This window comes from Poecilia latipinna, unplaced genomic scaffold (genome assembly GCF_001443285.1).
Source record: "Poecilia latipinna isolate Pla-1442-1.1 unplaced genomic scaffold, P_latipinna-1.0 Scaffold5056, whole genome shotgun sequence".
Taxonomy (NCBI): Eukaryota; Metazoa; Chordata; class Actinopteri; order Cyprinodontiformes; family Poeciliidae; genus Poecilia; species Poecilia latipinna.
Window position 1 is genome coordinate 1 of NW_015117672.1, and position 15,180 is coordinate 15,180.

General features: G+C 40.4%; 1 protein-coding gene across 1 annotated transcript; it reads right to left on the reverse strand.

The window, feature by feature from the left end:
- Positions 1-5,503: 5,503 nt before the first annotated feature.
- LOC106943257 (aarF domain-containing protein kinase 4-like) lies at positions 5,504-15,078 on the reverse strand. The gene is made up of 16 exons (XM_015026578.1): positions 14,970-15,078; positions 14,361-14,542; positions 14,102-14,252; positions 12,755-12,942; positions 12,371-12,437; positions 11,762-11,836; positions 11,363-11,482; positions 11,194-11,279; positions 10,962-11,102; positions 10,792-10,873; positions 8,897-8,990; positions 8,600-8,741; positions 8,206-8,313; positions 8,036-8,101; positions 7,762-7,848; positions 5,504-6,483 (listed from the first exon to the last, which is right to left on the reverse strand). Coding segments are annotated over exons 1-16 (1,896 nt in total). The 5' UTR covers positions 14,971-15,078; the 3' UTR covers positions 5,504-6,177.
- Between the last annotated feature and the right edge of the window lie 102 nt (positions 15,079-15,180).

The following is a 15,180-nucleotide window of genomic DNA, read 5'->3' on the forward strand; positions in this document are numbered from 1 at the left end:
TGTGTGTGTGTGTGTGTGCGTGTGTGTGTGTGTGTGAATGTGGGCGGTGTAATTATATTTTGTTTTTGATGACTGAGTTCCAGTAGTGATGACTTGCACAGCTGCTAATTTATGTCTCTCATCATCTACCTGCATCTCCTGGTCTCCAGCTGACCAGAAGATATAGACTCCGACTCTGGATCCCAAGTCTGATCATCAGAAAACAAAGACAGTGTCTCCTTCACAATGTTGGCTCCACCAGAATCACGTAACCTGTGACTTTGGCTATGAGTTTACAAAAACAGTTTAGCCTTTGAAGAGTAGAGACCAAGGCGATGGCAATGGAGAGACTCAATGTGGCTGCAGTATGTTGCTACACCAAATGGGAACGTATTCTTCTGCTGATAATGTCTTACAGAGCAAAACTAAGTTAAATATTGATATCAAATCTAAACACTGAGAAGCAGCTGAGTTCAACAGAGAAAATAATTTGACAATGAAGGTTTTAATCAAAAATAGTTACATAAAAATGACCGTCACATATCCTCCAAATTTAGATCTACGTCAGGCTTACATTTAATGTCTTAATCTACTAGTGCTAAGTTTCACAAATCAGTGACAATGCTCACTGGGGAGCTTTCCTTCTTCCCTGAACTTATTTTCTACCCAAGCTTTTCAGATCTGCAGGATGTTACGATGAAATATTTAGGTAGAATGCTGCATGATATGCTATTGACTAGTGTTTGTGAAGCAGCTTTTAGTAACCAATATTTAGCCACTGAGAAAAGCAAATGGAAATACATGGGTACAGAATGTCTTGTTTAAATGTAAGAAATGACTACAAGTACAGCAGTGCAAACTGGGAAAGGAGCTGGAGGTAAGACTCGAACAAACACAAAGGTGTTAGATCCTACTGTGGAAAACAACATCTTGTCTTTCCTCCATTCAAACCCTTGAATGAACACAAGCGTAGACTCCTATCAAACACTGCATGACACAGGTGAATCCTACCCAGACATTTCACCAACTCCACCTTCTTTTGGTCCAATAAATCTGAGATTTTCCAGATATGTTCGGTTATGGTTGCATGTAAGAAATCAACTGCAGCCAGTTACAAACTCCTCTTCTGGAAAAAGCAACCCCTCCCTTGCAATGAATGGAAATGAGTTAAAAAAATCAAGTATCTTTTTCAATATGCAATAAACAGCCCAGAGCATAGTCATATCATGTCTTTAGTTGTGCGTGTTTTTCTTGGAACCGCTCCAGAGAAATGTCAGTAGTGATAGTTCGCCTTTGGGCAGCTGTTTGAGAAAATGTAGGTACACTACCCAGACATTCAAGTACTCAGACCTAAAAAGAAAAGAAAAAAAATGGACGCAAACAAGAACTTGATCTCACTTAAGACTGAGCTTTTCCTTCTGCCAAAAGCTTTCTTTCACTCAGAGCTAGAGAACAAACTCCAAACACACGCCGAACTTTCTGTCTTCCATCCCAACATGAGGCTAGAGATCAACTAAAAACCTTCCGTCTAATTCAAGTAGTCAAACCCTGAGAGGCTGGGACCCCTTCTCTGTTAATGCACCTCATGTGACTCTGACCTCCCTCTGAGCCCCTTGGTCAGAAGAACAGACCCCCCTGCCCCCCTCCCTTAGCGGCATGACTAGCTGTCTGAGGAATGAGGAATGCCTTGTCATGGAACAGATGGAGACCCTCAGACAATGGAGCCGCATGCGTTTACAACGCCCTGTATAGCAAGGCATGTGCCAATTGTCTAAGCGTGTGCATGTCTATATGTGTGTGTGCATTCTTAAAGCATACCCCCACCCCCTCCCCAAATTCAGGAACTCACACTGGAGGTGCGTTCGAGGCCACATCAAAAAATCAGCACTGAATGGCATTCACTTATAGGCTCCAAAACATCATGATGCTTTAAGGAGGAATCATGGAGACGGCTATAGCTTGCTGATGATGTTTCAATCCCAAAGTGTCTCCTTGCATTTACTAGAAAAGAAAGCCACACACACGTTACAGCTAAATCGATATTTAATGATGTCATCCTCGCGACAATAATGACGCAATAAAACCCAGTATCACGACAGGACTGCTGGAGCAGGGTTCATTAATGAAGCCGCGTATTTGTATAACAACGCAGTAAAGTTGCAGCGTTTGACGGTCCATCCTTTGCGCTGCTGCTGCTGCTGTAGGATGCCCAAAGCCTGCCGGTAGCTGTGTGTAAGGGCAGATCTGAGTCTCTTCAGGAAACGGGTCTGCTGCCTGACTATGAATCAGGGCTGTGTACGATTGTAGCAGAGACTGAAGCGGCCGCATTTCATTCATTTTACACTATATGAGCCATATGGAGAGATGCGAATCGCGTTGCAGCACAGTCTGAAATGCATAATGACCTCTACACTCAATAATTCAACAACACGCTGCTAGAAATCTCGTTTGCATCGTTATTTCTTGATTGTTAAGACATCAGCGGGTTTTAACACTGGAAATATCAGGGATGAGTGCCAGACTGAATCCCGTGAACTCACCCAAGAGATCGGCGGATGATCGGCTCCCCTCTGCTCCTCCTCTGAGTAAATCCAGGACCCCGGACGGTAAAATACTAATTCAATCGAGGAATCTGGGATAGGGAATTTCGCGAAATCGTTTTCATCCACACTAGGAAAGCGACGTGTGGAAGCGACGTGAAGCCGCAAACCGACCTGATCGATGAAAGCACTCCTTAGAATAATAATAATAATAATAATAATGTTTGGTTGTTGTTGTTTTGTTTTTGTTTTTTTTTTTTTTTTTTTTTTTTTAAAGGGTTAAAATCAGCGGTTCTCTCCAACTCATGCAACCAAAGCGAAATTATTAGAAGAAATAAACCAGAATGTGTGTTTTCGGAGGGTATTCTTTGGGAATTTGGTGCGGCTGTAGTAATCGCGGATGCTTTGGTTGTTGACTGTGCACTTACTGGGCCGCTTCCCCCGGCTCCACCCGCTAACCCAACCTTCCCAGTGCGCCCATTGGCACAGGCAACCGGACATGCAAATCCAAGCTTCCCATTGATGTTTTCCAAAAAAAAAAAAAAATTGAAGAAGAAAAAAAAGAAAGAAAGAAGGGGAATGGGTTCGCTTTCAGCTTCTCTACTGCGCCATCGTGTGGCGTAATACGTCTTACTTGCAGGGAAGTTCACCTTCCTCCAAAAAAATACTGTATTAAAGTGTACAAAGGTCCCAGATAGAGTGCGTTATATGCTTTTGATTATAATATATGTTATGTGATAGACTAAAAACTAAGAAAATAATGTACCTTTTTAACAATTTTTAAAACAAAAATCTGAAAAGTATGGCGTGCATGCACACAGATTCAGACAGACCAAAACCAATCTAGTACAACCAATTGCCTTTAAAACTCACCAAACTAAAGAAAAAAAACTGCCCATGTGTAATTTAATCGAAGCATTCAATCGAAGCAGCCGTTGTGTGAAGGCCTCAGAGGTTTGACAGAGAACATTCACCCAACAACAGGATCGTGAAGACCAAGAAACAGAGCAGACAGGTCAGGAAAATAAAGGTGTGGAGATGCTAAAAATAGAATTAGGTTATAAAACACATCACTTTTTGGAGCATTGCTCAATGCAACATCTAAAAATGGAAAGATGGAATAACAGAAATTCCAATAGTGACAGACATCCAGAAAGCAAGTTTTCTTTTTTTTTTATTTTGCAAAAAAATATAAGAAATGTTTTTTTTTAGACATCTGCAAGAAGTCCTATTCAAAGATCGGACAAGCCAGACACAGGACACAGCACACAAGTGAGTGAAGATGCTTTGGTTAGGCCTACCTGGCATAGTCCATAGAAAATGTTATCTTTCAGTTCCCAATCTGAGTTTTTCCCATTCCCCAATGATCCTCTTTGCACAATGTCAATGTTCATTAATACGCTGGTTTTTAGTGGAGCTGACTTCAAAGCGGTCAAGTTAAAGCACCAATAAAAAGCTCAGAGACAAAATTCAACAAAAAAAGAGCTGTTTCTGCTCCAATGAAGCGTGGCCAGCTGCCTCTCACACGCAAAGGAACGCTCCAACTTTCCATCGAAGGAAACTACATGAAAAGAAAGTACTTTTTCTTCTCCCTCCTCAACATGTGCTGCACTCATTAACTGTGGCTGATTCCCAGAGCTTGAAAAAATAAACCTGTGATTTTGTTGCTGTGTAAGAGCCTGACACACTGTAGGAACAGCTCAGCAGATGTTACCTCAGTGGAGCGAGGCTTACAGCGAGCACTAATAAGATGCAGTAAAGGAATGCATAAACTGAAAAAAACAAAAAAAAAACAAGCTGTTACAGTTGAATCAATAAACTTTCAGTGGTTCAGTGTAATGCTGTTGCCTTGCAGCAAGAAGTTCGAATCCACGTCTGAAATTTTTCTGCAGAGTTTGGACGTTCTCCCTGTAAATAGACTAAATAGACTGGTTCTCTCTGGGTCCTCCTGGTTCCTCTCAAAGTCCAAAAACATGATTCGGATAATTGAGCTTTCCAAATCCCCCTTCCTCCCCAGACATGTACAAGTGAGACAGCCTACACACTTGACTCAGTTATACCAGTTCTGTCATGAGGAATGGAAGTTCTGCAAAATATAATGAGAAGCTTGTGAAAGGAAACCCAAAATGTTTGACCCAAGTCAAATAATACCAAATATTGAAGTAATGCACTTAAACTTTTACATTTGAAGACATTAACAAATACATTTCTGACCTATTCTTTTATTATTGTGGTAGTTGGCAAATACAAATTTTGATAATCACGACTGACATAAATAAAACAAGAGAGTTTTGGTCTGATTTAACTTCAGACAGAAGAAAAAAAAAAGTCTTTTCATTCAGTGTAAACTTCTGGTTTGAGCTGTAAGCAGTTTCCCTGACAACCACAGCTAGGATGTCTGATTCTTTTGCAACAGCTGCCTCAGAGTGCTGAAGCTTCGCTTGCTAGCATGTTGGACTTTAGCATCAACATTGATATTTATTTATTTTTTGGCATGTCTGGACTGGATGGGTTGTTACTGACATCTGGTGATAATTTAGTCTCAATTGCACTTAAAATATATTTATTTAGAACATTTCTGATGTGTTCAATCCTTATTTTACTCACAGCTTACATATGAAGTACATAATACCTAACTAGCACAAGATTCTTCCCAGATCTAAGGTCTGGTTTCCAATACAAATCAAACACACCAATAACATGCTCCAGTCATCCTTTTTTAAAATTTCTAATGGCTAGCTTCTCTGAATATAGACCCATCAATGCCTCCATTATCTCAAGGCTTAAGTATCTAAGCCTGTAATTATGCTTGCATGTCGATGCAAGACAATTGCAGGAAACCATGGGGTCAAATATGGCCTCCAGTTAGTGACGTTTCCACAGTTGGGTTCTAAAAGCTGAAATGGAAAGATCAATCTGTGATCAAGAAAAACCTCGACTTTCGGCCGTTCAAGGTCAGCAACAAAAAAAGGCCAACCCTTAAATAGACACCTCAATAAGTCTTGCATTTTATTTATACAAAAAGAAAGCATACGAGGAAATAACATATTCTCTAGACACAATGTCGCTAATGAGTTTAAAATAAGCACATTGGAGTTTTATGGCAAGTAGACTTTATAATGAAAGGCCATTATTCTGCAGGTTTCCATTAGACCGTCTAATTCCTCTGATAATCTGCTCATCCAGTCTGGCGGGCATCACATTTAGGTGAAAGCTTTGTTCACAGACTCATTCTCCAACAAAGGAAAGCCTTTGGCAGCATCAGATATCCTCTGCAGAGACTATTATTTGGAGGGCAGACATTTTCTTTTCAGGAATATGACTGGCCTTGCTGTCAATAGATTTTAAGTTGCATTCTTTTCTTTTTTTAAATCATGGCAAACACTTGAGGAGACGTGTTTGTTGTGTTAAATAAAATTTAAAACTGTTTCACCAGTAAATTGAATCATTTGCTTCAGTTTTTTTTACAGTAATTCAACAGAATACTATGACATTTTTACATTATCGTCTATATAGGAGCTCAGTTGAACCTCAGATGGCTCATGTTGCAGGTTATCAATGCTGAAGATGTCCAGTCCAGAGCCTCCACCTCAGGCTAATTCTTCTAGCACAGCGATTCCTGCTTATTTAGGGCAAGAACAATGGTCCCTCAGCTTGTCTAGGCGCTGGCCGGTGCCATTCTCTCAGCCTGCCTCCTCTGCATGTAGGCGTTGTACACGTCCAGGAACATGTCCCTGCAGGGTATGCTGGCTTTCAGTTTGGAGCAGATCAGGAAGGAGCCGGCCATCTTGCGGTGGAGAGAGTAAGTCTCCTCAGGGGGCGGAGTGAGGCGATGGCGCAGCATGATGGGGACGAGGTTCTGGATGCGCTGCGTGGTGCTCTGTGCGCCAAAGTCAAAGGGCTCGGTGGACGCAAAGGCTTCGCCAAGGATCATCACAGCCTCAACATGGGCATCCTTAAAGGTCTGATGGCAAACAAGAAGCTACGTTAAGTTGTCTCTTCTTCATGCCCCTATCTACGGTGCCTTGCAAAAGCTTTAATGCCTGTTAAACTTTTTCACATTTTGCCACCTTACAGCCACAAATCTCAATGCAATACACTGAATTTTAAGTGCAAGACCAACAACAAAAAAGAGCATCTTAAAGTGAGGTGCAAGCACATCCGCAAGTCTTTTGCACTGATTCTACATTTTTGTAGTTCTGAAGAAAATCTTTGCAAGTTAGTTTAACCTCAGTCAGAATGGATTGACAGCATGTGTGAACATCAGTTTTCAAGTTTGCCACAGATCCTTAAGATCCCTGTTTACTTTGCCCTAAATCGAAGGCTAGTCGGTTTGCCTAGACAGTTTGGTTCATTTGGGGAGGTGTGAATGTGCAATCTTACTCTGATGTGGACCAAAAACAGTGAACTTTGTTCTGTTTAAAAACCTAGGTCTTGGTTTGGTTGAAGTGAACTCTGGTGCGGTTTGAATGTATATGTGAATGCCAAGTGGACTGGATATCATTCCATTCCAAAAGCAAGAACCAGACTACAGCGCATGCATTCTGGGTAAATACAACCAAAACAATAGTGTGAGGCGAAAGAAATGGATCGTGTTTTTTTTTTTTTTTAACCAGTGACACTAAACACTTCAGTGACACATTACACTTCATTGTTGTTGGGCTCAGCGCCTTCTTCAGAGGTTTCTGTGTCACTTCCATCAGTGGTTTTTGGTGCAGTGCCACCACAGGCGAGGGGGTGAAATGTTTTTTTCAAAGGGTTTAGTTTGTTTGACATTGCAGTATGAAAACCAAAGGCACAAGCTGAAAATGAAACAAATGTTGCAATTTTGGTCTCAGGACTATCAGGTGTCAAAACACTATATGTTGGATTTAAGTCTGGACTTTGACTGGGCCATCCAAGCACATGATTATCCTTTGATCAAAATCATTCTACTGTAGCCCTAGCTATATGGTTAGAGTTGTTGTCTTATGAAAAGGTGAGCCTGCAAATCATCCACGCGGTGTGTTGAGGTTGGTGTGTAGTGGTAAATTCCACCACACTGGGTTTAATATTGAGTTCAATTTTGGTCTAAACTGTTCTGATCAGTAACATATGAAGGCAGTTGGAAAAGAGGATGGGAGGTATGAAATGACATCAAGCACAGAATGCAAATAACAAAGGTCAGATTAGGCTGAAGAAAACACTACATTAAAAATAAATGAGCAAAGCAGATGCAGCAGATTTAATTAAAACAGCCCACCTTGGTCTCAAAGCCTGTCAAGAACTTCAGGTCTTTGGATTTGGACAGGACGGTGTCCCGATCACCAACAGAAGCTGCATAAACCACCTGGACACATGATGTGAGAGTCCTGACAAAACCATCATGTAGCTGCAGAAACTGCATTAGCGCCATTAGCAGCTGCAAAATGTCTACATGGATGAGTTTCCTTGGTAGTCAGATCCTCAGTGTTCAATTATTCAGAGAAAATCTTCCTTCATAAATCATGTATTGAGATTCACAACAGTCAGCATACCTGGATGTAGTCATCTGTGAAAGTTTCTGGGTAGCCTCTGCAGGCTCCAAAGTCTAAGAGGACGACCTGCAGACAAGGATCGGGGTTAGGATTCGTGCTGCATATCAGAGGAAGACGAGTTCAAAAGGTTCCATTGTGTTAAACACATTCTCCAAATGCAGATTCCTCACTTTGTTGGTTTCAGAGTTGTAAAAGAAGTTGGCCCAGTTTGGATCAGTCTGCATGAACCTGAACTCAAACAGCTCCCTCAGACATAAGTGCAGGATGTTGTAACAGATCTGCAAAGGAAACAAGACAAGGATTTTATTCCTAAATGCATCTGATGGTCATGTCATAAAGCTTTGCAACAAAGTGGATCATCCTTGGGAAAAAAAATATATTTATATAAACAAAACAACAGCATTTAGATGACAAGATATTCATATTACTTTTGTTTATATGCAAGATGCAGATATAGCAAAGCTTGTGATCACTGCATCCTTGCAAAAACAATTTTTGCAAATAAATATACAAATATTTCACTCCAACGCCTAAAACCCATGTGCTTCTCGAGTCAAACTGTACCTGGTTCCTCGTTTCCTGATCCAGGTCTATGCAGCAATCCAGAGGGACTCCTTGCACCAGCTCCATGGATATCACCCTGCGTGCGGACAACTCGCCGATTACCTCTGGGACCTGGAAATATGGGTCACCCTCCAGCAGTGACCTGCAGGCCAGAGATGTGTTGTCCAATAACAGCAAAAAATAATTAAAAAAAATAAATAAATCTTTAACAAGAGTTTGGAAAAAGTGGTTTGAATTTGACATGATGCAAGTCAGTGCACTGACAAACCGCTTTGTGGCTAAGACGTATAAAATTACCTGAACTTCTTGGCGCTCTCTGCTTCCCTCTTATAGTCGCACTCCCACCCCAGCTCTCTCTGGAGAACCTCCAAGCTGCTGTCTGCAAACAGTCCTGTGGACAAGTGGAGCAAAACTCAGCATGTAAAAACAACCAGAGCATAACCGTTCACTTCATTGTTGAATGTGGCATTTCAGATGATGTGTGTGGGAAAAAAGAAGGAGTTGAATCAGTAAGACTTTGTGCAGAAGATTTTGTCTTTAACCCTCATCAACACCTGATGCCACAATAATGTTTCAGGCTAGACAACATTTCTAAAAGACACTTGTATATTATTAATTAAAGCATAAATAGCCACCTGGAAAATGATCCTAACATTTAGTTTCCTGCATCTCATTCCTTCTATTTGCATTTTTTGGTTCCATCTGTTTAACAAAAATGTTAAAGTTGATAAAACCCAAAAGAACAATAGATGGTGTGGAACTGGAGAGCTGGTACAACTGTAGCACCACCTCATGGTCAACTGCAGTGATGACACTGAATGAAAGAAAAACATTTAAATTTAAATAATAATGTTTCACGTAATCAGCTCAATTAAAATGGCTAATAACTTCTGGACATAAAACTAAACAGCATTAATGATAATGATTAATTTTGTATAAATTAATCGTTATAGGTATAAAAAAAAAAAAAAAAAAAAAAAACGTAATCAAATGCAATCATTTTAAAATTCTTTTGCATTTGGTTACTGCATTAGTTTTGCATTTCCCTTTAGTTGATCAAGAAGAGCCAACAGAAGGAAGCTTTCCATCTTCACTTAGTGCGATGCTCTGTGTTCCTACACAGCATGCTGCTCAACACTCTGAATCTGCAGCTATAGTCTCGTTATTAATATTCCTGGTGCAAGAAGGAACTTCTTTTTTTTTTTTTTGGTTCTCATACATACTTCACAAACTGATAAATTTTAAGTTTTTTTTTTATTTTTTATCATTTAGTCACATTTCACAGTAAGGCAGGTGTGCACAAAGTATGGCCTGGGGGATTACTTCTTTTTTTTATCATAAAATAACTAAAATCAAAACTCATTTTCTAAACAGTATAAAATGGAAGTTTGAAGAGATAAAATGGAAAGAACAGGTTAGAAAATCATTGTATAAACAAAGCCTCCCAAGTATGTGACTGACAGGATTATTTATTAAAAGATTTAGTCAGTGCCCATATGAGCTCATCTCTAATACACTTAATGTTGATTTTCAGGTCTAAGCCAACAAGTCAAACAGCATTTTCTACTTTTTTAATTCCTGGGACTTTGTGCAATTTACAGACAATAAAAAACAAATATGGTTAAGAGATGATTTTACAGCAGTTAGTTAAATAATACTACTAATAATTATAATAATAAAAACACACATTTATAAGTGTTGATAATGTTTAAAATACAAATACAGGATTTTGCAGTTTGTAATAATCTCCAGGAAATTAAAACAGTTTGTACCATAAACAATAGATGGAAATGGAAGTAGGATGTCGTATTTCAGAGGAGTTATGGACTACAGTCTAGTCATTTTTAATGGAGAACGTGATTAGAGAACATTTGACTGGAAACCTATGTAAGTTTTTAATTTCACCAGTTGCACATATCAGGGTGTTCAAGTTTCTGAAGAAACTGGCGGTTGTAAGGAGGCTGATCATTTTCATAAAGGTAGTTCCTGCTCAAAAATAACTGTGTTTTAGTGTGTAATCTGTAAGAATCTGCAAGTCTAACTAACTTATGTTTTAATTTTGTTTCTCTCACTAGCAAACTTGGTTAGTGAAACAACGTAGCTTTTGGAATATTAAGCATTGCAGCCAGAAATGCTATGAAAAGAAAATGCTGCAGCGATAAAGAGTGGTAAGATATTATTAACAGCATTACCTTCTGGCAGAACCACACTCATCTTCAGTACCGACATCAGGTTGTCTATGTCACTCTGGATGCTCTCTGCTACTCCAGGGTACTGGGATGGAAATGAGAATAAAAAGATTAGAATTAAGACAAACATTGAGGGAAAGATGGTATGTCTGTTTGTGTGAACTGTTTTCTACCTGAATCTTCATGGCAATCTCTCTTCCATCCTTCAACACCCCATGATGCACCTGTCCGATGGAAGCCGCGGCAAACGGTTTATCCTCAAACGATGAGAGCTTCTCCCTCCATCCTGGCCCGAGCTCCTCCTGTAGGACTTTCTACTCAGACAGAAACACACACACACACTTTTCTGTGATTCATTCGATTCAGTCAGTCACTTTGCATCTGTCACGGATAGATCGTGCTTACGGTCATCTGCCATGTGGGCATGAAGTCTGCGCTCTGTCGGACTCTCTCAAAGATCTTCTGCAGCTGAGGGTTGATGAAGGAGTTGTCTGAGAAAAGGGAAAACATGCCAAGGTTGGAAAACAACTCTGACTGTGAGCAGATTTTCACATGAAGCCGTGACAATGGGTACCTTGTATGCTGAGCATCTGGCCTATTTTCAGAGCTGCTCCTCGAACCTTACACAGGGTGTTGACGATTCTTTCAGCGTTGGCCTCCGACAGGAAGGGCGAGTCCATCAGGGCATTCATCTCTGGAAACACCACATAAAAACAGACATGCTACAAAATGCATTCTGAGAACATATGATACTCAATATTAACAGATTACTCCTAAAAAAGAAAAAAGAAATTAGAGCAAGCTGTGATTCCCACAGAGCTCAACTCCTAAACCTTTCAAAGGCTCGTTAAACTGCTTGATCCAAAGCTAGCCCAACTTCTCAGAGTCCCAACAGCTTCCCATTAATCTGTTGAGTTTGTGAAATGTCTGACTGCAGCGAGAACACTAAACAGAGAAGTGAGAATGTCTTCACCTCCTTTTTGTTTCCCTCCTAGCGACTGCTTGGCCACCTCTGCGATGGCACCTATGCCCAGTCCGACAGCCAGTCCTGCAGGGGCCACACACACAAACATTTAATGCTGAGGCTTCTGTCGGAAGAGTTCAAGCGTTTTTCAAATGTTTTTAAAATTCTGGCAATAAGGTTTGTTAGCATTTGGTTACCACTGCCAGCATTAGTAGCACTTTTGACTATAAAAAATATACAATATATAGCGATACACTGTACATACTTGCAAGTGACATTAAAACCACCATGATGAATAATTTTAGTGTTGCGTTGAAATTGGTGGTTTTAATGTCACAAAATAGGAGAAGCATCAAGGGGTATGATTACTTTTGGAAGACACTAAAGAAATCTGGTATTTACATCTTAAAGGGAATATATTATGTAATTTTGACTTCTGAGTTTTATATCATAGCATTTGATTTACAGCATTTGGTTGTGCTATAAAATGGAACTGTGCCTGGAAAATACATAACACTGCCCTTGTTAACAAGAATTTTAACTTTGTAATGAATATTCAGAAAGAAAAAAAAAAAAAACTGTCTGAGCCAAAACAGAAACAAAACAAGTTATTCTCACCGCCAAAATTAACGAGCCGGCTGATTCTTGTGGAGGGAACCTTCCTCTCCTTGGCTCGCTCACTCAGCTGAAGAAGGTGGAAAAAACTGTTATCACAAGTAATTCATAACAGTGCGAGTAAAGGAGAAAAAAAATGTGACTGAGTAGGTTTAAGAAATACAAGTGGAGTTCTGACTTTGCTTGCATTTCATCTAATGCAGCACTACTCTGCTCCAACTGACACATCAGTGCTTCCACATTATAAATTAAATGTACTAAAACACCCTGAGGTATTCATCTCCAAACCTCATTTTAAATACAAACTAGCTCAGATCAAGATTTCTCTATACACAGTAAATATTGTATAATGTGCAGTGATATACAGCGCAGGCATTTCAAACCAACCTTCTGTCTGACTGGTTTTGCCTGGCCCTGTTTTGCCTCTCTGGCTTTCTTTATGTCCTCAGGCGTGAGCTTGGCCACCACCGTGTCGTGGACAGATCTGCTCTGGCAGTAGAAGCGCCGATGGCTGTGGACGGTGTGCAGGAAGCGAGAGTTCTGTCCTGGCCAGCCCGCTCCACCTGGAGCTGTGCCTGGATCAGAAAGAGTTCCAAGAATAAGAGGAAACAGGAAATGTTCGACAGCATAAAGACATGAAGGTGATAACTTCGATCACTCTGCTGGATCAGAGTGTAACACCTGTGGTGCCATATTGACAGAGAAGGAATACGCTGAATCGATGCTTGTTCTTCCGTAGCCTGACATTTAAAGGCTGCTAGAGACGAGCAACAGAGAGTTCATGTTTATTGAGCATTTGATGTCAGCAATATATTTCAAAACTTTTGGACCACAAAAACAAAGCTTGGGTTAAACATCAAGACAAGGACATCCTGGAAAGATGAATGTAAAACCAGTGGAGAGCCAGAGTTTCAGCAGGAACGCCCACTACCAGTCTGAAGAAATAAGGTTTTGGTAATTAAGTGCAAACATTACTTTTTGTAGAGCAGACAAAGCTAAAAATTAGTGGTGGGACTTGCTTAAACCTTTTGAATCAAGTTAATTACAGAGCCAGTAATTAATCAATCATATTTTAATTGAAAGCTATATATCAACAACATAAGTAACATTTTCAATCCACAAACCCTTTTTGTTTGCGCTATTATACCCAATCAGCTTTCAAGTGTTTCAGGAATCCTTAATCATTCATTTTTGTTTCTAAAATCTGGCAAATCGAATCTGGCAATAGCACTGGGGACATCTGAGGTAGCTGCAACCATTAAAATATATGTAAACATTTACATAAGGTTAATTTTTATCAAACCATTGGTAATTGTAAACTGGTCCATTCCTATTCTGAAGTGAGAAAATAATATTCAAAGAAACTTTGTTTAAAACCACAGCCAGTGGAAATACTAGTCAATGTATCCTGAAATACATCTAAAACATTGTGAGAGCTGTCAAAAGGAAAGCTGCCCTGAGATTTCTTGACTTCCAGAGTCAAATCTCCACTAAAGAGGAGAGGGTCAGTCAGTTTGTATTTAATGGAGACCAAAGGGACAATTTATTTGGTACACTGTTGGTCAGTTATAATGAAAACATTATATTCATCCGCTTTCAAAGATATTTAGACCAAGTTCAAAGATTTCTCAGTTTCTGCCTGAGTTTTCTCTTTCTTTTAAATATGAGGTTTAAATGACTTGCAGGCATGTTTTTTTAGATTCCCTTGGTACCACAAGTTTGGTATTTTAATACCTGTGTGCATCCCTGAAGACGGTCCTACTCCTTCTTGGCTTTGCTCTGCAGTTCCAGGGGAGAACTCGGATCCCACCGCCCATCTGGCTGCTTCATCTGGGTCCATATTCTCCCAGCCTTCTGCATCCGGAAACACATCTTCCTTTATAGACTACGATGCACACACACAAACGTGACAGAAAGCATTTAGACAAAGATAGGAGCAGTCGAGCGAAACCTTTGGTGTGTCCCACAGTCACAGACAGCTTATTACACTCACTTCATTGGTGCTGCCCATAAAAGTGGCCAGCAGGCCTTCAGCCACATCCTGAGCAGCTTTGACTCCTGCACCCACAGATGAGTTGCAGGCCATTAATCTGAGCTGCTCTCCCTGGGTGGTGACCAGAGCAGAACCCACTTTACCTGCCCCACGCAGCACCTGCAGGACCTCTGACAGCATCACTTCAGACACACAGAAGGGAGCAAATGAAACAGGGTGGTCTGAAATGGCCAAACACATCAGCCGCAGTTCTCCACCACGCTGAAACTACACTGGAAGGACAATACCGTTGTGAATACAACTGAAACGTTAATAATAATCCAAATTCAAGCTGCAGTTGGAGGTTTAACCTTGGATTTGTCTGGGTAGAAAAGTTACCAGACATGAGCCAGAAACACGTGTTAACTCAAATCAGTGCGGGGAAAAAATATTCTCGAAATCATAGCAAACATTGCTCTGTGTTTAGCTCCTGAATGTACTCAAGTCAACATACGGAGCTGCAGCTGAAACATACTGAAAACGACGAGCTAGTGACTGCAAACTTAAACCCACGGTTCTAAAGTCTGGAAGAACAGCACCGGTCTAGGCTATACCCTAGCTAGGACTTACTTTTATTGAATAAAATCGTCTTCCAGTGTTTGTTCAATGGATGCCCTTTCAGCAGCTCTTTATGGTCTGTTTTGCAACGGCACACAACACCCGGAAGTTAAAGCTCAACAGATTGAACTAACGTCCAATCATAGATGTAGATGGGCGGGGTTTTGATTGCAAAACGACGGGTACGTTCTTTTGACCAACCGCAGCACTAAATAGTCGATGA

Bases quoted from the DNA above. Each gene is read 5' to 3' on its own strand.
- LOC106943257 (XM_015026578.1), bottom strand. The intron at 10,874-10,961 runs GTAGAAAACAGT...TTTCCATCCCAG, and splicing joins AGATTGCCATGAAGATTCAG to TACCCTGGAGTAGCAGAGAG. The intron at 6,484-7,761 runs GTGGGCTGTTTT...GTTTGCCATCAG, and splicing joins TGACAGGCTTTGAGACCAAG to ACCTTTAAGGATGCCCATGT.